Source organism: Schistocerca americana, chromosome 1 (assembly GCF_021461395.2).
Source record: "Schistocerca americana isolate TAMUIC-IGC-003095 chromosome 1, iqSchAmer2.1, whole genome shotgun sequence".
NCBI lineage: Eukaryota > Metazoa > Arthropoda > Insecta > Orthoptera > Acrididae > Schistocerca > Schistocerca americana.
In genome coordinates, this window is record NC_060119.1 from 514960967 (window position 1) to 514987104 (window position 26138).

Here is a 26138-nt window from a genome sequence, read left to right on the forward strand (position 1 = left end):
TTCACCTTTCTTCTTCTTCTTCTCTCTCTCTCTCTCTCTCTCTCTCTCTCTTTTTTTTTTTTTTCTTTTTTTTTTTTTTTTTTTTTTTTTTTTTTTTTTTTTTTTTTTTTTTTTTTTTAAAGAACTCAGCAGCTTTCTCCATTTCTCACTCTGAAGTGTGACTGAGAAGTCTTGAAAGGCCCCATGGGGTTAGATCATTAATCCACATTATCCCAGCCTAATCACATGACAACAAATTCGTCTTCTTTGTCGCAGATAGCTGGACCAGGCAAATAGAACTTCGACAAAGCTGACTGGCAAGTTCATTCAATATTGCTAATACAGGAGATGAGCGATTAACCTCCCCCCCCCCCCCCCCCCACCCCCTCACCTTCCTCCTCCCCACCTTCCTCCTCCCCACAGATGGCTGAATGTAAGACATGTGACTAGTTCTTGGTGGGAGAAAACAGCATTCATAACCATTCCAAGTAAAGCTATTCACTGTGCCACAGTAAACGGCCTATGAGATGTTGTAACCTGTAATGCTCCTCAGCTATTGCTTTAAGAACTAAGCACTAAGAGAATTTAGACAGAAGTCTACAAAGGAGATGTATCTACAATACAGATGGTGTCTGTTAACTTTCAAGTAATGATCTCTTGATGAAATATCACTTTCTACACTGCTCCATTGTAAGTTCAACTGGCAGACAAGCTAACCTCCGGTACCATTCCTCAGATTGAAAACATTTGCTATCCACAGATCACATATTTTTTGCCAGGTAGAATCACTCCCAGTAACGTGGATCTCACAGATTTTTGCATTCATCCTGAAACAAAGAAAAAAGCCTTGTCGTGCTTGGTCTTATAAGTCTATTGCTCTGAGCTCATGTAGCAACAAAAGTGTAGAATGGATTGTTAAACAACTGGAGCTGTGGGTGGAACAAAGTTACTTAATATGATGCCCAAAAAAAGGGACACACACAATATCATTGAGTGACATCTTGGCCGCATTTGTCCAGCATAGCTTCCTCATCACGCTTTCTCTCCATATCTCAGCTGCGTATGCAATTGTACGAATCTCTGTACTAATGCGTAACATTCAATCTCTTGTATATCGAATACATTCATGACAGGTATCTACAGACTGCATTACTCTTGTTGTGAAAAGATTCAGTGACCCAAACAGAATATCATAAGGCTTCCCTTAAGTGTACTCCTCATCATAGTATTATATACCATTATACATGGGGGGGTTAGAAAAAAAAAGAAGAAGGAGAAGGAAGAACATTGCCATGGGCAGAGCTTGTGTAGTACGCATCCCGCTAGGCATGTATAGTGCAACTCATTGCCAGCTCCGTGTCGCCTGTGTTGTCGACATGACTTGTTCTGTTCATTTGCAATTATTGTTTTTGCTAGTGTTGTTTTGTTCTTGTTTCATTTTTTATTATGGCACGTGTAAATGAACAATTAGCAGCTGTGAAATTTTGTTTTCTATTTGGTAAAAATTTAATGTTGAAAACAGCTTACCAATATGACACTATGGGAAAAAAATGAAGTGTATGAGTAATTTCCTCGATTTAAAAATGATGTCACATCGATTGATAACAAACCTCATTTTGGATATACATCAAGGGCATAGTTCATTCAGAGTTTGTTCCTGCAGGTCAGATCTTCAATCAAACCTTTTCTTTGATTATCTGAGTCTTCTACCACGACACTGCACCTGCACACACAGTCATCTCTGTTGGACAGTTTTTGGCTGAAGATGACACAGTTCTGCTGACCTACACACGTTACTCACCTGTCCTGGTTCCATGTGACTTTCTCCTATTTCCATGCATGACAAGAGGCATGAGTGGACACAGATTTGACGACATTGAAGAAGTCAAGGGGAAAAAAATAAAAAAATAAACGAGGCAGGAGATGTCAGCTATTTCTAAAGATGACTACAAAAAAATGTTCAAACAGTGGTTGCACTGGTGGGACAAATGTATTAGCTGTAATGGAGAATATTTTGAAGGGGATAAAGTTGTTTTGTAAACAGTTTGAAAATATATAGGTCTTTTTTTTTTGGGGGGGGGGGGGGTAGTCCCCTCATATACTGCTGATATTGAAATTTACCTATCACTGACTGTTAACCTTTTATAATTTTCAGATGATATATAGCTATACTTGACAGATGTGTCTCTCTCCAGCACAACTGTCATACTCCAGACAGACAACTGTCATACTCCAGACAGTGTTGGCATTGTACATGATGTCAGTTGGTAAAACTGGTATAGCAGTATCGCCTTACAAATTTCTAGTAGTGGTGTTTACTCCCAAACAAGTGCAATGTCCTTCTCCACGAATGAAGTTGGGATACCGTACAATGTCAGTAACTGTGAGTGCATGATTCCTGGGACTAATCTACAACTCTCGACTGATGTGGTATGCCCATATCATCTGCATTCGAACCTGTAACAAGTGACAAACCATCCTCTTTGTGTCAGTGGGTCATCCTTCTTGTCAAATGCTCATGCATTCTCAAACTAGACTAAACACAGTGTCATTGTCTTAGAGTCGGCATTGGAATGATGGCTTCAGCACTGACCAATATTCTTCACTTCATATTTGCCATGAATTCTTTTCAGATAAATTAATGTTGCAGAGAATCCAAGCTCTGAAGACCCCGATGTGCAAAAATGTACCAAACTAAAGGAGCTTTTTCATCTCAGTTATTGGTTCTGCCTTGAAAGAAAAACTGAATTGCAGTGTAGTGAATAGTGGCTGTTAATGAACAGAAAGACCTGCTCACTTGACAGAGCATGAGACTAATCAACATTTCAATTACTTTTTCTCAGTCATTTGGGTCATGATATGTCCATTTGCTCCACAAAAGTGAAAAGTTAAATATTATCAACATATTCAAGACAACTGTGCAAGTGCAGTGGCCAGGTGCAATTAAAATATTCACTGGTAGGCCAAAAGTAGTTGATCAACAATACTTCAGTCCTGATTTCCAATCAGAATAGTCATACTCATCATTGTTTACAGCAGAGACAGTGGTCATTATGCAGGCTCCCCAGTTCGTCAAACCACTGGGAATGAACAAGATCTTTCCCGTTCCTGACTCAGTAAATGTTCTTTCAGCTCTTAACACCCCAACAAATATGGAAAGACAACAGTGTTCACCTTATGGACATACTGCAGAAGGTGGTTGAGCTGTAGCTGTACTAAACTATGGTGAACTTTCTGCAGATTACATCACCAAGACCTTCATCAAAATGACCACATGTATGTTCTCGCAAAGGACACACTGTGTTGCAGGTACTTACCTATTCCTGCTTCAGTGCATGTGGCGATATGCCTGAACTTAAAATGAGGGCATAGAATGCTCAGAAAGCAATGTGATGACATAGGGCTGTCAGTTTAGTTTGGCATGGAAAACTGCATTAGCAACTATATGTCAAGACTGCAGCCAGCAGTGCTTGGCACAACAGGCAGATCGAAAAGGCCCAGTGAGGGAATCTATTGTGGCCTCTTGCTCTGTCCAACCAACTACTCTCCCAGTGCTGGGGCATGTTGGACCCAGGCACCTGCTAAGATACAAATAATGGGACTTCTGCTGTGGTGCAACATCACACCAGAAGATGAAGGCTATGAAACTCATCAAAAAGTCGAAGGTTTTAAGTGCTGCCAAGTGGCTGGTGACTTGAGGATGAATTCTTGTAAGATTACCTTCATTAATTTCGGCATATTCTGTCCCATTCTTTACAGTATGGATTCTTATATTGTTTTATTTTTATAATAAATGAACTGCTGTAACCACAGTCTGAAGAAAAGGTTCAAATTGAATAAGTAAGTCAAGTCGAACCGCCACTAAAAATGGAATGAGAATATCGACAGACAAAACAGATTTGATGGCATTTCAAGGTTTGGAACTGTAAGAGCCAAAATTGTTACAGATGGACAAATAATTGGACAAGAAGAGACTTTAAATATCTGGGGTGCAGTTTTAATTTTCAAAGTTAATTGATGTAGCACTGTAGAATTGGCCAGCTTCAAACATTTTTGTGGAACCATACAATGTAAATTAAAACATAATGTGCAGACATAAACATCAATTAAATTCTACGAAGTAATAGCCTTGCCTTTGCTGCTGCGTGGTAGTGAATGTTGGACTCTTAATATCAAATCAGTTATGACAAAGTGAATCATCTAAGATGAACTTCCTCCACTTTGTAGTGGGATTTTCATCACTGTACCATAAAAGAAACACCAACATTAGAAAAGAACTAAATGTAGACCCCATTACAAATATAACTGAAAAATCAGACTGAACTGGAAAGACTGTATCCAAATGGATAGCAAAAGCTGCACTACTTTACACGGCATCATGAAAGAGAGATGTTGGACACCCCTTAAAGAGATGGTGTGAACAATTCCCAGGTGGAATGATTATGGTAAGCATTCTATATAACTTCACAATTACTGTGGATCACAAACTTCAGAGTTAATAAAAATTTTAAACATCTCTTGTACACCGTTGGGCTTACCGCGGGCTGCATGCCAACTGCTTGACTCCTCAAGCATCAAGCAACTCCCAAAACTGTTTAAACATTGAGGTCTTTCAGCTGATCGGGCATGCTGTGCATAATGATTGGCTTAAGACTCAAATGCAGAGAATCTCATTGGGCATCCATTTTTCCCCACTAACAGAGGGTAAAGCAACCAATCAGCTTCCAGTTGCTGAAGAAAGGAAACAACTCCCTGCAGGCTGCAGAAACATCTCTGGTAGGAACTCCAATAAATGCTGGCTTTTCATTCAGTGATGGATAAGATTGAGTATGAAGGCAATGTCTATGAGGCCACACTCAAATAAATATGAAATTGCTGTCCAGTTAAAACACGAATTAGATAAGTGTTCCTTGAAACACTCACCTCCTTCAGCCTCAGATATGATACGTTACAATTATAACACTTTTTGTACTTCACAATGCGTGTTGTGACTTAAAATTTTAATAAAACACTCAGGAAATCATAAATTGCTTATACGTGAACTGTTTTGTATACTGTTTCATTCCTCTCATTGAGTTGCTTTCCCACAACATAATTAGATGAACTAAAGCATTGCTGCAGTGTATTCAAGGTTTTTCTCAGGAGAAAAGCCTTCAGCTGTGCTTTATCACTAACAGACTTCAACATTTGAGGAAGCCAATTAAACAAGGAATGTTGCAAATTGCTGCACACTTCTTTGACCAGTAAGGAAGGTTGTGCTTTTGACATAAAAATCATTTCAGTCTCATGTGTTCACTGAATGGGTACTGTTGTTCCTTAGAAACAAATTTACATTGTCAGCTCAAAATTAAATGAGTGATTAACTGTAGTGTGATGTCAGTGTAAGAACCCCAACTCTGTAAATAGCAGCACACATGAGCTTTACAAATCAAAATGATTATCATCCAGATGGCTGGCTTTGGAGTATAAATATTATTCAGGCTTGAACTGAGGTGTCCTTATATATTGTCCTGTAAAGTATCAAGGAATCATTTGGGAAAAATCTTTAACTTTCACTGTGTTACTAGGGGCGGGCATAAGCAATTTCTTAATTGTAAATATAGCTGCATTCAGCTTCAGCAGAAGGACATTATAACAGTTCTACAGAGAGGTTATATTCTACCGTCAGTTTCATTAATCTGGTCATGTCTGTTACAATAATGATGCCGCCACTGTAAGAAAGTTGAAAGTGACCATGGACAGAACTGTGTGTCAGAAAATGATTTAACTGTGTTTTGTAGGTATTAAAAATCAGCCTACTTCAAGAAATGCTTGTTACTGGCCATATTTTCCTTTATTATTCTATCCATGACCAGAATCTGCAACAGTTACATTAACATGCAAATAAAACATCTTTATAGCTATCTCCTACAGTTAAGGGCAAGCCATTTATTTATATTTGATGGAAAAAGAGAGAAGCTGCCCTAGTATGGAACCCAGCAGAACACTTAGTGTCGCAGCACCCCTGTCAGATGCTTGTTAATTTCTTTTTATGTTTAAGTGTAAAGCACTCTTTTGCTCCATACCAATCAGATAATGCTTTACCCCTGATTTCATAATGTTATAATTCACTTAAAAATATGTTGTGTATATTTAACAATACCCACTGTTGCAGAAGATGCCCAATGGCTGTAATGTTTTCGTAAAAGCTTTCCACTAAGTTGTGTAGTAAGAAATATATTGCCTGGTCAATAAAGAATCATGCCTGTAACGGTGTTGAAAATTTGCCTGTAAGTTAGTCCAAAGAAATAGTTAAACAATATATTATACATTGTCTCTTTAAAATCTCTGAAAATGTAAGTAATACTGGTGTAAATATGTAGTTTTCAGCATGATTTATTCTGGTGTCTCATGCAGAACATTATACTAGCCAACAAAATATTACTTTTTATCTGTAACTGACATGAAAACACCTATTTTTTATGTTTTTGGATGTGCTGGTAGCAAAAGTGTTAATGAAAATGCATAATTATCTCTGGTTTTGAAGTTATGATAATTTTTCAGTATTGCTGATATAACTTATGCATGTAATTACCTTGGTGTTACCCCTCAGAGGAAGGTCACTGAAGGTGCAACTGCCTTGCCTAGCATTTTTAGTTTTCTGCTGGAGATTGCCTGATTAGCATCCAGCAGCAATCGACTAACATTGATGTACTCAACTTTCCATGGTATATCATTTCTATGTCCAAAATTTGCTGGTGGGGACTTTCTCTGTTCTCGTTGGTTACAGCACCACAGTTGTCAAGAAAGAAGTCCAAGTGGGAATCTACGAACTGTAACTTTAAGGAGATGTTGCACCCTAGTCTACTGTAGAAGTGCAGAAGATTTGCCACAAGGTCCTTATGGTTTCCTGCCCTCTTGTTTCCTAGAAAGTTTGTTGACACTTGAATAAAGGTATTCGAAACTAACTTTTCATCACCTGTAAGGGTGGAATTGAAATGCTCATCTCTGTACAATTTGTGTATCTGAGGATCTACGGAAATGCACTCTCTTTTTGTTTTGTTTTATTTCACAATTTTGAACTGTAAGGGGCGATCCGTGGTAATACATTGGAGAAGACAAACTTCTTTCCCATGATCACTAATAATAACCTTTATTTGCGATAATCGGTAATCAGTGTTACCATCTTCAGATCGTGTTGGAAATTGCGTATTTCTTAAAATAGCGTTAAAATGGCCTTTGTCATGAACTGGCATTTACATAGAAGACTAGACCTTGGATGCATCGGCAAGTCAAAATTGAAACAACTATTTACACAGTTATTTACCACATCTGTCTTATGTCACTCACAACAGAGCACATCATTGCAGTCAGGGTGCCCGTTTTATTGGTCCCTGCTAAGATGTGGAAATTACTTGTACAAACAGAGAAATGCTTCCTCAGTTTTGACCATAGCCTAAATGAAGTTTTTCATTAGGCTCTGTTTTATATGAAGAAAAGGGAGAATTGCATTCTTGGATCTGAAAAGTGCTTTGTGTGAATCATTGTGAGATCCTGATTTAAGTGATTGACTCATAGCCAAACTAACTTTTTATAATGAAGTGCTTTGGCATAGAGATTCCAGAGGCACAGGAAGCAACAGAATTTGGTGTACCTGTGCTGTATCCCAAGTAAAATGCCTATGACTTTCTGATCCCTGCAAATAAATTCAATCACAATAATTGTTTCTTTCATTTAAGGTGCCTACCCAATTGGAATCAATGGCAACATGTTGCCATTATGCAGTAGCACACAGTTGAGACTTACTTTGGAGGAGTCGATGAATAACCTCCTCTGATAACTTTTATAGTCAGTGCCCCTAGCTGCCGTTATTCCCTGTATATTACTACAAAATACCAAGTTCCTTTCACTTTTGAAAAATGGAATGAATGGTGTATGGTAGTTATGGAACCAACCACTTTTACCGTTTCATCAAAACAATTACTCTGTTGCAGTCTTGAGGCCAACTATTCGGCTTTACTTTTTGGCATTTCCATGTCTCTCACTGGGGCATTAAATTCACACTGTGTTATTTTGTGAATCTTTGTACTCTTATTGTTACACACAATATAAGGATCTTCTGAAGAACTAGGTTTTGAAAATGATGGTGGAGTACTAGTTTTGCTACTGCCCTCATCACTATCACAGTCAGGTGGGACAGGATCAGGCAGACCATCTCTTTGAGGCACTGGTCACTCTTCTTCTGGAAAATACACTGTGTTAAGGGAATTGTCATACAAAAGTAAAAATCATTCACATGGCGTGATAGTTTTGCCAGAGTGTGATAGTTTTGCCAAATCAAGGGTATAGCACAGCCTATGGAAGATCTTTTGTGATTCCACCATGAATGAAGACTTGAGATGCAGGATATCCTGGTCCCCAATTTCACAGCCAGAGTATAGTTTGTAGGCCTTCTTAATATATGGCATTATTGGCCTTCATTGCGATTTCAGTGTAGCCTGTCCACAAATGTGGCAAAAATTGTGTGTACTGTTTGCACACTTGTAAGGCATACTGAGTCACAGGAATTAAGGTCACAATATGCAGTAACTACATTCAGTAAGACACACTTACAGCACACAGACAGAACAAGCTTGTAACAGTCTGAAAGTATGCTTAAATGAAGCGTTCTTTGCTCCTCCTTTCTCTCCCCCTTTCCCTTGGCTCTTGCTACGAATCTGGGATAAAAATAGGGACAGAATACACACAGTTATTGTTGCCTGAAACTTCATCACTCTGTTGGGATTTCGAAGCCTATATGGGTAGGGATTGGCAATGAAGGCTAATAAAATATAATTATATGCACCCGCACCCACCTTTAACTTGCAAAATGAGAGCTAATTCGAGTTTTTCATTGTTGATTCCATTATCAGCGTGGTCAGTATCATTAACAAACATTTATTTTGCCCCAGCTACACTTTCACTGTTGGCTAGTGTTACATCTGAATATTTAAAAATACCTAGCTGAAAATAAAATGCCATAAAATGTTGTTTAGAAATATTCAGTTAGTAAACTCTTACAGAGGACATTTTATAAATAATACACAGAGTGTTATTACTGTAGATTGTCTGATGCAACAACAATGAAAATTATGTCTGATATAGTTGGGAGCTTGAGGAAGAAGCATGTGTTTTTGTTTTTTTCACTGTGTACTGTGATAAAAAATTGGCAAGCAGTAGAAATAGACCCAGCGGGAGTCTCAGGTACTGTGACTGTTGAAGACCAAAGGTCATACACTGAGACTGGAACTTTATGCTTCAAACACAACAGAAATCCAGAGTGCATTAAGTGAAGTTTGTGGGGATTTTACAGGGGCTTGAGCACAGTTTCATGCTGGGTTAATCATTTTTGTGGTTGTCATATGAGTATAGGCAATAATCCAAGACCAAGAAAGCCAAAAATGTCATCAAATGAAGTAAGTGTGAGACTTGTGGCAGATGCTCTTGAAGAAGATCACAGTGCGACTTGTGAGAAACTGTCTGAAGCCTTGGGAATACTCCCAACATCAATATTCCATATTCAGACAAATGATTTGAAGAAGAGAAAAATTTTTGCGAGGTGGGTCCCACACTGTTTGACAGCTGAAGGGAAGAAGAAATGTCTGAACATTGCAACCTTGCTCAAACAACAATTCGACTGTGAAGATCAAGGATTCTTGTGTTGAATTGTTGCTGTTGATGAAACATGGATTAGAGACTCTGAACTGGAGTTGAAATCACAGCCCAGTGAATGGAGTGCTTCACGTTCTTCATGTGGTTGTTGTTGTGGTCTGCAGTCCTGAGACTGGTTTGATGCAGCTCTCCATGCTACCCTATCCTGTGCAAGCTTCTTCATCTCCCAATACGTACTGCAGCCTACATCCTTCTGAATCTATTTAGTGTATTCATCTCTTGGTCTCCCTCTACGATTTTTACCCTCCACGCTGCCCTCCAATACTAAATTGGTGATCCCTTGATGCCTCAGAACATGTCCTACCAACAGATCCCTTCTTCTTGTCAAGTTGTGCCACAAACTCCTCTTCTCCCCAATCCTATTCAATACCTCCTCATTAGTTATGCGATCTACCCATTTAATCTTCAGCATTCTTCTGTAGCACCACATTTCAAAAGCTTCTATTCTCTTCATGTCCAAACTATTTATCATCCATGTTTCACTTCCATACATGGCTACACTCCATACAAATACTTTCAGAAACGACTTCCTGACATTTAAATCTATTCTCGATGTTAACAAATTTCTCTTCTTCAGAAACGCTTTCCTTGCCATTGCCAGTCTACATTTTATATCCTCTCTACTTCGACTATCATGAGTTATTTTGCTCCCCAAATAGCAAAACTCCTTGACTACTTTAAGTGTCTCATTTCCTAATCTAATTCCCTCAGCATCACCCGACTTAATTTGACTACATTCCATTATCCTCGTTTTGCTTTTGTTGATGTTCATCTTATATCCTCCCTTCAACAAACTGTCCATTCCGTTCAACTGCTCTTCCAAGTCCTTTGCTGTCTCTGACAGAATTACAATGTCATCGGCGAACCTTAAAGTTTTTATTTCTTCTCCATGGATTTTAATACCTACTCCGAATTTTTCTTTTGTTTCCTTTACTGCTTGCTCAATATACAGATTGAATAACATCGGGGAGAGGCTACAACCCTGTCTCATTCCCTTCCCAACCACTGCTTCCCTTTCATGTCCCTCGACTCTTATAGCTGCCATCTGGTTTCTGTACAAATTGTAAATAGCCTTTCGCTCCCTGTAGTTTACCCCTGCCACCTTCAGAATTTGAAAGAGAGTATTCCGGTCAACATTGTCAAAAGCTTTCTCCAAGTCTACAAATGCTAGAAACGTAGGTTTGTCTTTTCTTAATCTAGCTTCTAAGATAAGTCGTAGGGTCAGTATTGCCTCATGTGTTCCCACATTTCTTCGGAATCCAAACTGATCTTCCTCGAGGTCGGCTTCTACCAGTTTTTCCATTCGTCTGTAAAGAATTCGTGTTAGTATTTTGCAGCCGTGACTTATTAAACTGATAGTTCGCTAATTTTCGCATCTGTCAACACCTGCATTCTTTCGGATTGGAATTATTATATTCTTCTTGAAGTCTGAGGGTATTTCGCCTGTCTCATACATTTTGCTCACCAGATGGTAGAGTTTTGTCAGGACTGGCTCTCCCAAGGCTGTCAGTAGTCCTAATGGAATGTTGTCTACTCCGGGGGGCCTTGTTTCGACTCAGGTCTTTCAGAGCTCTGTCACACTCTTCACACAGTATCGTATCTCCCATTTCATCTTGATCTACATCCTCTTCCATTTCCATTATATTATCCTCAAGTACATCGCCCTTGTATAGACCCTCTATATACTCCTTCCACCTTTCTGCTTTCCCTTCTTTGCTTAGAACTGGGTTTCCATCTGAGCTCTTGATATTCATACAAGTGGTTCTCTTTTCTCCAAAGGTCTCTTTAATTTTCCTGTAGGCAGTATCTATCTTACCCCTAGTGAGATAAGCCTCTACATCCTTACATTTGTCCTCTAACCATCCCTGCTTAGCCATTTTGCACTTCCTGTCGATCTCATTTTTGAGAGGTTTGTTTTCCTTTTTGCCTGCTTCATTTACTGCATTTTTATATTTTCCCCTTTCATCAGTTAAATTCAGTATCTCTTCTGTTACCCAAGGATTTCTACTAGCCCTCGTTTTTTTACCTATTTGATCCTCTGCTGCCTTCACTACTTCATCCCTCAAAGCTACCCATTCTTCTTCTACTGTATTTCTTGCCCCCATTCTTGTCAATTGTTCCCTTATGCTCTTCCTGAAACTCTCTACAACCTCTGGTTTAGTCAGTTTATCCAGGTCCTATCTCCGTAAATTCCCACCTTTTTGCAGTTTCTTCAGTTATAATCTACAGCTCATAACCGATAGAATGTGGTCAGAGTCCACATCTGCCCCTGGAAATGTCTTACAATTTAAAACCTGGTTCCTAAATCTCTGTCTTACCATTATATAATCTATCTGAAACCTGTCAGTATCTCCAGGTTTCTTCCATGTATACAACCTCCTTTTATGATTCTTGAACCAAGTGTTAGCTATGATTAAGTTATGCTCTGTGCAAAATTCTACCAGGCGGCTTCCTCTTTCATTTCTACTCCCCAATCCATATTCACCTACTACGTTTCCTTCTCTTCCTTTTCCTACTATCGAATTTCAGTCACCCATGACTATTAAATTTTGATCTCCTTTCACTAACTGAATAATTTCTCTTATCTCATCATACATTTCTTCAATTTCTTCATCATCTGCAGAGCTAGTTGGCATATAGACTTGTACTACAGTCGTAGGGGTGGGATTCGTGTCTATCTTGGCCACAATAATGCGTTCACTATGTTGTTTGTAGTAGCTTACCCGAACTCCTATTTTTTTATTCATTATTAAACCTACTCCTGCATTACCCCTATTTGATTTTGTATTTATAACTCTGTATTCACCTGACCAAAAGTCTTGTTCCTCCTGCCACCGACCATCACTAATTCCCACTATATCTAACTTTAACCTGTCCATTTCCCTTTTTAAATTTTCTAATCTACCTGCCCAATTAAGAGATCTGACATTCCACGCTCCAGTTCTTCATGTCCAAAAAAATGTTTCGACACACTCAATCAAAGCTCAAGATAATGATGATTTTTACTTATGATCACCAAGGAATCATCATGACAGATAGAGGCCCATGTGGAGCAAGTATCACAACAGTGTATTATCATAACTTCGTGCAAAACTTGCACAAAACGCAACTTCAGTTACTCAAGGCTGGGCCACTCATTCTCCATCACAATGCTTGCCAATGTATCAGCAATGCTGTAGGCAAAAAACTGCATGCATACATACATATGGGAAGTGTTGTCGCATCCTCCCTCCAGGCTGTACATGGGTCCACCAGACTTCGACTTGTTCTTGAAGTTGAAAAACCCCTGCGTGGACATCGTTATCTTTCTGTAGAAGAGTTTTCTACCATAATTATCTGAGTCATTCAACAGATGAACAGAAGTGATGTCGTGGATAGAATAAAAGAGCTTCTGAGACTTGGGATTCAGTCATGGAGAAGCAGGGAGACCATACCTGCAGCTGTCATCTATATTAAGAGAACACATATGAACTTGGGTTGTCTATAGTGTCTGTATCCCTACCACTAAAGCAACATTCAGTCTCTGTATCCCTACCACTAAAGCAAAATTCAGTGTGTGTATCCCTACCACTAAAGCAATGTTCATCCCGTTATTATTTTAATCGAACACAGTGGATAGTACCAATTCAAGTGCCACCCGTTACATTCACTAAGACGACTGGTAAATTCCGTCACTGTATCCTCAAATATACTGCAGATTCTAAATTGTCATATTCTTATTTAATATTCTTTCCATGTATTTACACTTCCTAATGCACTTAACACTGAGATGCTCACTTGAAAGTATAAAATTTGAGATTTTTGAATGGTTCTCCATGCTGTTGTGCGCAATTTCGATGTTTCCCATGATGTTCAGTTAATAAATTAATGGAAAACCTGGTAATACAAGAAACTGAATTAATAAAGACAGCTGTTCATCATAAGTGGAAGAGTAGGCACATAGACAAGAAATTGAACACTTGAGCCCAGATTTCTAACTCGTATTCTTCATCATAATGCGGGTATGTGCGCACACAGACCAAGACAACCACACACACACACACACACACACACACACACACGCACACACAGGCGCGCAGAGCTACATATCCATAACTGTGCTGGGGTGGGGCGATGCACATACACACATGTGTATGCTGTGAAGGAGAACACAAGTATGTTAAACTGAGCTGCAGTCTTCATCTTTCTGATTACATGGCTGTCCCCTTTTCACCATTTTAACTATTGATGAGCTGTTGTCTGTACGTCACTCATTTAACTGATCATTGTATTGTGTTAGATTTTGGCAAGATCAATTGTATAATACCACACTGTCTTTTTTGATAGGTAGGTAGTGATTTGTGAGTGTCACATGAATCAGAATTTGTTCTTTTTACTAAGAACTGTGACATGTAAAACTGGGTTTAATAATTCTGTTATGTTTTGTCCATGATGCTTAATGAGCACAGTTTATAAATGTGCACTATTCTGTGTTTCATTCAGATAAGCAACCAGTCCAGAACATAATAAATCTCATTAATTATGAAGATAATTTCCTCCATGATCATACTTAAAATAAGTATGAAGAAGAGATCCATACTTACTGGCCAGACATTTCCTTGGTGTATTTGTATTGGTTTTAATATGTGCAGGCAACTTTGAATAGAAACCTGAATAAAATTGTAAGAGTACCTTTTTTTAGAAAAGATATTTTAAATTTGTTACAGGATAATTACTCAACCCAGGTTATCATGGTGGCCGCAGATTGACTTAGTATATAGTAAGTCAGCAGAACTTCGTTCCATGTTCACTGACACTCTCAACAAGGTCACCCAAGGATACATATCACACACACCTCTTCGGATGATTACGGTATGTTGTAAGGCCAATTAGTGTTTGTCTTGATATTTTCCATGGCCTATATACTGTGTAAATTGTGTTTTTTGTGACTGACCTAATTTTCAATAACTTGTGGCTGTTTTAAGCTCCAAAACTTCAATAACATGAAGATGTCTTAAGAGATATATATTCAGTGGAATACGTCCTCTTGCTTTTCAGGCTGTTTTTATTTTGTCACAGAAAAGATCATGCATTTCATTTTAAAACCTTATTTCTAGTTAAAAAAAGTAAAACTAGTTTTCATTTGTCAAAGTAATCAGAATATCAGATAAAAATCTTTAAAACATGTTCACTATAGCGTTCAAGCGTTTTATAGCTATTAAAAATCAGCCTACTTCAAGAAATGCTTGTTACTGACCATATTTTCCTTTATTATTCTGTCCATGATATGAATCTGTAACAGTTACATTAACATGCAAATAAAACATCTTTATAGCTATCTCCTTCAGTTAAGGGCAAGTCATTTATTTATATTTGATGGAAAAAGAGAGAAGCTGCCCTAGTATGGAACCCAGCAGAACACTTAGTGTCGCAGCACCCCTGTCAGATGCTTGTTAATTTCTTTTTATGTTTTAAGTGTAAAGCACTCTTTTGCTCCATACCAATCAGATAATGCTTTACCCCTGATTTCATAATGTTATAATTCACTTAAAAATATGTTGTGTATATGTAACAATACCCACTGTTGCAGAAGATGCCCAATGGCTGTAATGTTTTCATAAAAGCTTTCCACTAAGTTGTGTAGTAAGAAATATATTGTCTGGTCAATAAAGAATCATGCCTGTAACGGTGTTGAGAATTTGTCTGTAAGTTAGTTCAAAGAAATAGTTAAACAATATATTATACATTGTCTCTTTAAAATCTCTGAAAATGTAAGTAATACTGGTGTAAATATGTAGTTTTCAGCATGATTTATTCTGGTGTCTCATGCAGAACATTATACTAGCCAACAAAATATTACTTTTTATCTGTAACTGGCATGAAAACACCTATTTTTTATGTTTGGATGTGCAGGTAGCAAAAGTGTTAATGAAAATTCATAATTATCTCTGGTTTTGAAGTTATGATAATTTTTCAGTATTGCTGATATAACCTTGGTGTTACCCCTCAGAGGAAGGTCACTGAAGGTGCAACTGCTTTGCCTGGCATTTTCAGTTTTCTGCCGGAGATTGCCTGATTAGCATCCAGCAGTAATCGACTAACATTGATGCACTCAACTTTCCCTGGTATCTCATTTCTATGTCCAAAATTTGCTGGTGGGGACTTTCTCTGTTCTCGTTGGTTACAGCACCACAGTTGTCAAGAAAGAAGTCCAAGTGGGAATCTACGAACTGTAACTTTAAGAAGATGTTGCACCCTAGTCTATTGTAGCAGTGCAAAAGATTTGCCACAAGGTCCTTATAGTTTCCTGCCCTCTTGTTTCCTAGAGAGTTTGTTGACACTTGAATAAAGGTATTCGAAACTAACTTTTCCTCACCTGTTACAGTGGAATTGAAATGCTCATCTCTGTACAATTTGTGTATCTGAGGACCCACGGAAATGCCCTCTCTTTTTTTTGTTTTATTTCAAATATTTTTAACTGTAAGTGGCGATCCATGATAATATATTGGAGAAGACAAACTTCTTTGCCGTGATCACTAATAATAACCTTTACTCACGATAATCAGTTTTGGTAATCAGTGTTACCATCTTCAGATCTTGTTGGACATTGCATTTTTCTTAAAATAAAACAATAACTTCTGGCTGTTTTACACGCCAAAACTTCAATAACATGCAGATGTATTAAGCCATATATATTCAATGGAATATGTTCTCTTGCTTTTCATGCTGTGTGTATGTTGTTACAGAAAAATCACGCATTTCTTTTTAAAATCTTATTTCTAGTTCAAAAAAGTAAAATAAGTTATCATTTGTCAAAGTAAACAGAATATCAGATAAAAATCTTTCACTATAGCATTCAAGTAATTTCTGTTATCTTGCCACTTTTTCTACTAGTATTCATAGTACAAGTTAATTAAGAATTATAAATGGACCTTGCACTTACGAGTACAGAAAACATACAGCCACTGAGGAAGACAGCCATTTTAAAAGATCCAGAAGAAGCCTCTTTCTGTGACAGAATTAGCTGTGCATAGTGTGAGAAAAATGCTCTCAATTGATTATGGAAAGCATCTGACAGATTTGTTGTTACATAGGTAATGAAATTTTATGGTATTTTACAATTACTAAAAGAAACATTACGGTACTATTGTATGCATTGTAGTGATGTGCATCAAAATCTGAGATAACTTTGAAATTGTGTCTGTGAATTCATCTTTCAAACTTCAAAGCTGACATTGAAAATCTTTTAAATACCTATAATTTGCAGCTGAATTAATGATACAATTTTTCTCATAATATTTAGACAGGTTACCTAGCTGTTTTCCACAGAGGTTTGTATATGAATATTGGTTGCTTGTTGTCTGGTCTCATATCAGATTGTGAAATGGGAAGGCTGCACTACTTCATATGACAGTACGTGTTCACTTCCAGCTCTGACAATAATCTGTTTCCTGTATCAGATTTATGTTTTTTCCTGTAAGCTATAAGTAAATTGAGTGTGGATTCCAAAAATGTTAATAAAGAATTAATAAACCATGAACCATTGAACTTGCCGTTGGTGGGGAGGCTTGCGTGCCTCAGCGATACAGATAGCCGTACCGTAGGTGCAACCACAATGGAGGGGTATCTGTTGTGAAGCCAGACAACCATGTTGTTCCTGAAGAGGGGCAGCAGCCTTTTCAATAGTTGCAGGGGCAACAGTCTGGATGATTGACTTATCTGGCCTTGTAACACTAACCAAAACGGCCTTGCTGTGCTGGTACTGCGAACGGCTGAAAGCGAGGGGAAACTACAGCTGTAATTTTTCCCGAGGGCATGCAGCTTTACTGTATGGTTAAATGATGATGGCATCCTCTTTGGGAAAATATTCCGGAAGTAAAATAGTCCTCCATTCAGATCTCCCGGCGGGGACTACCCAAGAGGACGTCGTTATCAGGAGAAAGAGAACTGGTGTTCTACGGATCGGAGCGTGGAATGTCAGATCCCTTAATCGGGCAGGTAGGTTGTTGTTGTTGTGGTCTTCAATCCTGAGACTGGTTTGATGCAGCTCTCCATGGTACCTTATCCTGTGCAAGCTTCTTCATCTCCCAGTACCTACTGCAACCTACATCCTTCTGGATCTGCTTAGTGTATTCATCTCTTGGTCTTCCTCTATGATTTTTACCCTCCATGCTGCCCTCCAATACTAAATTGGTGATTCCTCGATGTCTCAGAACATGTCCTACCAACCGATCGCTTCTTCTAGTCAAGTTGTGCCACAAGCTCCTCCTCTCCCCAATTCTATTCAATACCTCCTCATTAGTTATGTGATCAACCCATCTAATCTTCAGCATTCTTCTGTAGCACCACATTTCGAAAGCTTCTATTCTCTTCTTGTCTAAGCTATTTATCATCCACGTTTCACTTCCATACATGGCTACACTCCATACAAATACTTTGAGAAACGACTTCCTGACGCTTAAATCTATACTCGATGTTAACAAATTTTTCTTCTTAAGAAACGCTTTCCTTGCCATTGCCAGTCTACATTTTATATCCTCTCTACTTTGACCATCATCAGTTATTTTGCTCCCCAAATAGCAAAACTCCTTTACTACTTTAAGTGTCTCATTTCCTAATCTAATTCCCTCAGCATCACCTGACTTAATTCGACTGCATTCCATTATCTTCGTTATGCTTTTCTTGATGTTCATCTTATACCCTCCTTTCAGGACACTGTCCATTCCATTCAATTGCTCTTCCAAGTCCTTTGCTGTCTCTGACAGAATTAGAATGTCATCGGCGAACCTCAAAGTTTTTATTTCTTTTCCATGGATTTTAATACCTACTCCGAACTTTTCTTTTGTTTCCTTTACTCCTTGCTCAATATACAGATTGAATAACATCGGGGATAGGCTACAACCCTGTCTCACTCCCTTCCCAACCACTGCTTCCCTTTCATGTCCCTCGCCTCTTATAACTGCCATCTGGTTTCTGTACAAATTGCAAATAGCCTTTCCCTCCTGTATTTTATCCGTGCCACCTTGAGAATTTGAAAGAGAGTATTCCAGTCAACTTTGTCAAAAGCTTTCTCTAAGTCTACAAATGCTAGAAACATAGGTTTGCCTTTCCTTAATCTTTCTTCTAAGATAAGTCGTAGGGTCAGTTTTGCCTCACGTGTTCCAACATTTCTACGGAATCCAAACTGATCTTCCCCGAGGTCGGCTTCTATCAGTTTTTCCATTCGTCTGTAAAGAATTCGCGTTAGTATTTTGCAGCTGTGACTTATTAAACTGATAGTTCGGTAATTTTCACATCTGTCAACACCTGCTTTCTTTGGGATTGGAATTATTATATTCTTCTTGAAGTCTGAGGGTATTTCGCCTGTCTCATATATCTTGCTCAGCAGATGGTAGAGTTTTGTCAGGACTGGCTCTCCCAAGGTTGTCAGTAGTTCTAATGGAATGTTGTCTACTCCGGGGGCCTTGTTTCGACTCAGGTCTTTCAGTGCTCTGTCAAACTCTTCACGCAATATCATATCTCCCATTTCATCTTCATCTACATCCTCTTCCATTTCCATAATATTGTTCTCAAGTACATCGCCCTTGTATAGGCCCTCTATATACTCCTTCCACCTTTCTGCTTTCCCTTCTTTGCTTAGAACTGGGTTTCCATCTGAGCTCTTCATATTCATGCAAGTGGTTCTCCTTTCTCCAAAGGTCTCTTTAATTTTCCTGTACGCAGTATCAATCTTACCCCTAGTGAGATAAGCCTCTACATCCTTACATTTGTCCTCTAGCCATCCCTGCTTAGCCATTTTGCACTTCCTGTCGATATCATTTTTGAGACGTTTGTATTCCTTTTTGCCTGCTTCATTTACTGCGTTTTTATATTTTCTCCTTTCATCAATTAAATTCAATATTTCTTCTGTTACCCAAGGGTTTCTACTAGCCCTTGTCTTTTTACCTATTTGATCCTCTGCTGCCTTCACTATTCATCCCTCAAAGCTACCCATTCTTCTTCTACTGTATTTCTTTCCCCCATTCCTGTCAATTGTTCCCTTATGTTCTTCCTGACACTGTGTAAAATCTCTGGTAGGTTAGAAAATTTAAAAATGGAAATGATTAGGTTAAAGTTAGATAAAGTGGGTATTAGTGAAGTTCAGTGGCAGGAGGAACAAGACTTTTGGTGAGGTGAATATGGGGTTATAAATACAAAATCAAATAGGGGTAATGCAGGAGTAGGTTTAATAATGAATAAAAAAAATAGGAATGCAGGTAAGCTACTACAAACAGCATAGTGAACACATTATTGTGGCCAAGATAGACACGAAGCCCACGCCTACTCCAGTAGTACAAGTTTGTAAGCCAACTAGCTCTGCAGATGACGAAGAAATTGATGAAATTTATGATGAGATAAAAGATATTATTCAGATAGTGAAGGGAGATGAAAATTTAATAGTCATGGGTGACTGAAATTCGATAGTAGGAAAAGGAAGAGAAGGAAATGTAGTAGGTGAATATGGTTTGGGGGGAAGAAATGAAAGAGGAAGCCGCCTGGTAGAATTTTGCATGGAGCATAACTTAATCATAGCTAACACTTGGTTCAAGAATCATGAAAGAAGATTGTATACATGGAAGAAGCGTGGAGATACTAGAAGGTGTCAGATTGAATATATAATGGTAAGACAGAGATTTAGGAATTGTAAGACATTTCCAGGGACAGATGTGGACTCTGACCACAATCTATTTGTTGTGAACTGTAGATTAAAACTGAAGAAACTGCAAAAAGGTGGGAATTTAAGGAGATGGGACCTGGATAAACTGACTAAACCAGAGGTTGTAGAGAGTTTCAGGAAGAGCATAAGGGAACAATTGACAAGACTGGGGGCAAGAAATACAGTAGAAGAAGAATGGGTACTTTTGAGGGATGAAGTAGTGAAGGCAGCAGAGGATCAAGGAGGTAAAAACACAAGGGCTAGTAGAAATCCTTGGGTAACAGAAGAAATATTCATTTTAATTGATGAAAGGAGAAAATATAAAAATGCAGTAAATGAAGCAGGCAAAAAGGAATACAAACGTCTCAAAAATGAGATCAACAGGAAGGTCAAAATGGCTAAGCAGAGATGACTAGAGGACAAATTTAAGGATGTAGAGACTTATCTCACTAGTGGTGAGATAGATAATGCCTACAGGAAAATTAAAGAGACCTTTGGAGAAAAGAGAACCACTTGCATGAATATCAAGAGCTCAGATGGAAACCCAGTTCTAAGCAAAGAAGGGAAAGCAGAAAGGTGGAAGGAGTATATAGAGGGTCTATACAAGGGCAAAGTATTTGAGGACAATATTATGGAAATGGAAGAGGATGTAGATGAAGATGAAATGGGAGATATGATACTGCGTGAAGAATTTGACAGAGCACTGGAAGACCTAAGTCGAAACAAGGCCTCGGGAGTAGACAACATTCCATTAGAACTACTGATAGCCTTGGGAGAGCCAACCCTGACAACACTCTACCATCTGGTAAGCAAGATGTATGAGACAGGTGAAATCCCTCAGACTTCAAGAAAAATATAATAATTCCAATCCCAAAGAAAGCAGGTGTTGACAGATGTGAATATTACCAAACTGTGAGTATAATATGCCACGATTGCCAAATACTAACGCGAATTCTTTATGGACGAATGGAAAAACTGGTAGAAGCTGACTTCGGGGAAGATCAGTTAGGATTCTGTAGAAATATTGGGACATGTGAGGCAATACTGCCCGTACGACTTATCTTTGAAAATAGATTAAGGAAAGGCTATCCTACGTTTCTTAGCATTTGTAGACTTAGAGTAAGCTTTTGACAATGTTGACTGGAATACTCTCTTTCAAATTCTGAAGGTGGTGGGGGTAGAATACATGGAGCGAAAGGCTATTTACAATTTGTACAGAAACCTGATGGAAGCTATAAGAGTTGATGGGCATGAAAGGGAAGCAGCGGGTGGGAAGGGAGTAAGGCAATATTGTAGCCTCTCCCTGGTGTTATTCACTCTTTATATTGGACAAGCAGTAAAGTAAACAAAAGAAAAATTCCGGTAGGTATTAAAATCCATGGAGAAGAAATAAAAACTTTGAGGTTCGCCAATGACTTTGTAATTCTGTCAGAGATAGCAAAGGACTTGGAAGAGCAATTGAGCGGTATGGATAGTGTCTTGAAAGAAGGATATAAGACGAACTTCAACAAAAGCAAAAGAGGATAATGGAATGTAGTCGAATTAAGTCAAGTTATGCTGAGGGAATTAGATTAGAAATTGAGACACTTAAAGTAGTAAAGGAATTTTGCTATTTGGGGACCAAAATAACTGATGATGGTCGAAGTAGAGAGGATATAAAATGTAGACTGGCAATGGCAAGGAAAGCGTTTCTGAAGAAGAGAAATTTGTTAACATCGAGTATAGATTTAAGTGTCAGGAAATCATTTCTGAAAGTATTAGTATGGAGTGCAATGACGTATGGAAGTGAAACATGGATGATAAATAGTTTGGACAAGAAGGGAATAGAAGCTTTCGAAATGTGGTGCTGCAGAAGGATGCTGAAGATTAGGTGGGTAGATCACATAACTAATGAGGAGGTATTGAATAGAATTGGGGAGAAGAGGAGTTTGTGGCACAACTTGACTAGAGGAAGGAATCGGTTGGTAGGACATGTTGTGAGGCATCAAGGTATCACCAATTTAGTATTGGAGGGCAGTGTGGAGGGTACAAATTGTAGAGGGAGACCAAGAGATGAATACACTATGCAGATTTGGAAGGATGTAGGTTGCAGTAGGTACTGGGATATGAAGAAGCTTGCACAGGATAGAGTAGCATGGAGAGCTGCATCAAACCAGTCTCAGGACTGAAGACCACAACAACAACAAACAATAAAATGTTTATTGTTCTTCTCCGAATTATTAGATGTAGCGATAGCATCTTCTCTGCCTGTTTAATTTAATAATGAAAGGTGAGTCTATATTATAACATCACCGCTCTTCCTCTCTCCCCACTTTTGTGTTACTGTGTGGATACTGGCCTCTCAGGATTTAAAACATGTGTGGTAGCAGTTATTAGTACAGATATCCGTTATGCTCGGATGATGATAGTAGACTTCCCTTATATTCTAACAATATTTGGATATTTTCAGACCCTTGCACATTCCATGAGCTTATATTTCTATGAATTATAACCTTTGGGACTGAAATATAATCTGTACATTACATGCACATTCTATATCTTTTGTGTAGTTCTAACAGAAATAGAATAGTATGCAGTAACATTTAGAACTATGACTGTTGGTATTTGGAGGGTTTGAAATCTATCAAATAATCGTTCACACGCACAATGAACAATTGCACAGTTGTCTCATTATGAGAAGGAAGGAAGGAAAAGAGGGAGGAAGGTGGGGTTTATTGTCCTGTTGACTTTGTCGTTGTTAGAGATGGACGAAAAGCTCTGCTAGGCAAGGATGGGTCAGAAAACTACAGAAGAAAAAAGTGCTCCCAGGCACATAAAGAGGAAAAAGTGGCTTGTAGTTAGGGCAGCTTCAAATACAATTAGAAACCACAAACTAAAACTGGTTGTAACTGGGAAGTCTGTCAAGCCAAGAGCACTCAAAAATGTAACCATGTCAGCTCTTGGGCTGGTTACCTACGTGCATCAGAATAATACCTGGATGAATCATGAAATGATGAAGAATTGCTTTTTATTCATTTGTACTAGTGTGCAAAAAGTGTTTAGAAGGAAAGGGATTGCCATGCATAGCTATTTTGACAGTGGTTAATGCATCCTCATCTTGTAAGAGCTTTAAAGAAAGTAACTGTGAAGGTTGTTGTGTACTGAATCATTGAGTGTTGGAGGGAGATAAAGTCAGATACAGTTTCTAATTTATGTAGAAAAATTCTACAGGAAAGTAGGCCTAACATAGAAACCAAAGATTTTGATGGTGAGGATGATCATCCCTTGTATAATTTAATCAGAAGTTTGCCAGGCTGTGAAGTGGCAGTAAATATGGAAATAGTTGAGTGGCTAAATTTAGACAAACAGTTGGAAGTTATAGACTCTTCTATAATTCACATGGGTAACACCTGCTCTTCAGATGGTGGCGTGATATTGCCATGCCGAAACATTCCAGCTTTACCAAACGAAATACACTTCACTGTTGAGACTCTATCTTAGTAGGAAAGAGAGAGAGAGAGAGAGTGAGTGAGAAGAAAGATGATAACAACAATCCCTAATTAGTGGAAGGTGCAGTGTTCCCCTTTAAATATACATGTATTCAGATTCAATTTTGTTGTTACCTTGAAGCTCTGAACAACTTCACCTGTAATTAAATTTCCATCGGACACTGTTTGTGCAGCTTGATAGACTGTGTTAGCGCTGCACTCATGTTTGTGCTGAACTCTGGTAAACTTTACCAGTTTTCAACTGTATGCAAAGTTATATGAATTACTTCTTTGCTCAGTTACTTCGTATAATATATCCCAATGTACAATCAATTCTTATATTACAACATTTAGGAACTGGTAACATCACTTTTATGTACAGCTTGAGCTCAGACATTAGAATAATAAATGACACATTCTGTTGTGAATGTCAAATTTGGCTGTCAAGACAGAAATGCATGAAGCCTTCAGTGACTACTGTAGCAGAATATTGTCAAATAATCTTTTACAAAGAAATTCTGGTTATTTGTAAAGGATCTTAGTGACACCAAAGTTAGTGTCCACTCCCTAGCGAATGAGACAAAAACTGGAATTGAGGGTAGCAAAGCAAAAATTGTAATGCTTAACTCAATTTTCAAAAGTTCCTTTTCAAAGGAAAACCCAGGAGAATTGCCCCAATTCAATCCTAGTACCCTGAAATGAAGAGTGAAATGATTGTGTTAGTGGTGTTGAGAAACAACTAAAATCTTTAAAACTGATCAAAGCCCCATGGCCCAATGGAATTCCTATCAAATATTATACTGAATTTGCATCTGAGTTAACCTCCCTTTAACTTTAATCTATTATAGATACTTTGAACAAAAAACTGTAAGCACAGGTGACACCCGTCTTCCAGAGGGATAGTATTAGTGATCCACAAAACTACTGTCCAATGTCCTTGATATTGATTTGTAGTAGACTCTTCGAACATATTCTGAGCTCAAACACAATGAGATATCTCAAACAGAATGACTTCTCCCATGCCAACGAGCAGGGATTCAGAGAACATCAACCATGTGAAACCCAACTCATAATTTTCTCACTTGACATACTGAAAGCTTGGGATCAAGGCAGTCAGTTGGATGCAGTATTTCTTTATTTTCAAAAAGCATTTGACTGCGTACCACACCTACACTTATTGTCAAAATTATGATCATATGGGTATCAAGTGAAATTTGTGACTAGATTGAGGACTTCATGGTAAGGAGGAAACAGCATGTTCTCTTGGATAGAGAGTCATTGTCAGCTAACTTTAGATATGCCCCATGGAAGCGTATTAAGACTCTTGCTGTTCATGTTGTATATTAATGACCTTGGAGACAATGTTAATAGTAACCTCAGACATTTTGCAGATGTTGCAGTTATCTATAATGTAGTACTGTTTGAAAAAGACTGCATAAATATTCAATCGGATCTTGATAAGATTTTAAAGCGGTTCCAAGATTGCCAACTTACTTTAAATGTTCAGAGATGTAAAGCTGTGCACTTCACTAAATGAAAAAGCACAGTATCCTATGACTATAATATCATCGAGTCATAGCTGGAATTGGCCAACTCATACAAATACATGAGTGTAGTACTATGTAGGGATATGAAGAAAAGAGAAATGATCACAAGGATCAATCATGGGTAAAGCAGGTTGTAGACTTTGGTTTACTAGTTGAATACTGGGGAAGTGAAGGATGTTACTTACAAATCACTCATGGACCCATTCTAGAAATTTGCTTAAGTGTGTGGGATCCAACCCAAATAGGACTAACAGGGGATATTGGATGTATACAGGGAAGGGCAGCATGAATGGTCACAGATATGTTGGACCCGCGGGAGAGTATCACAGAATGCTGAAGAAACTGAACTGGCAAACTCTTGAGGATGGAAGTAAGCTATCCCGAGAAAATCTACTAACAAAGGTACAAGCTTTAAATGATGACTCTAGGAATATACTACAGCCTCCTACATATCACTCACATAAGGATCATGAGGACAAGATCAGAATAATTATAGCAGGCACAGAGATATTCATTCACTCATTCTTCCCATGAATGGAACAGGAAGAAACCCTAATAATTGGTACAATGGGACATATCCTCTGTCATGCATTTCACAGTGGTTTGCAGAATATAATGTAGATGTGGATATAGATTTGTTATGCAGTGACATCACATCTCGTCGTCACTTGTGTTCTGTACTCAGTGGCTCATCACACTACTCCAAACTGAGATCCTATTTCACAGATGTTACATGAAGCCTACACAGGTACTGCAAGTCGTGGTAATACTGTGATCGCC

General features: G+C 38.3%; 1 protein-coding gene across 1 annotated transcript in view; it reads left to right on the forward strand.

Moving 5' to 3' along the window:
* Window positions 1-26138, forward strand: part of LOC124605129 (neurofibromin) — a 459490-nt gene that overhangs the window by 87466 nt on the left and 345886 nt on the right. Inside the window, exon 10 of the mRNA XM_047136614.1 lies at window positions 14376-14520. Coding sequence (XP_046992570.1) covers window positions 14376-14520 — 145 coding nt within the window. The remainder of the gene's footprint in view (window positions 1-14375; window positions 14521-26138) is intronic.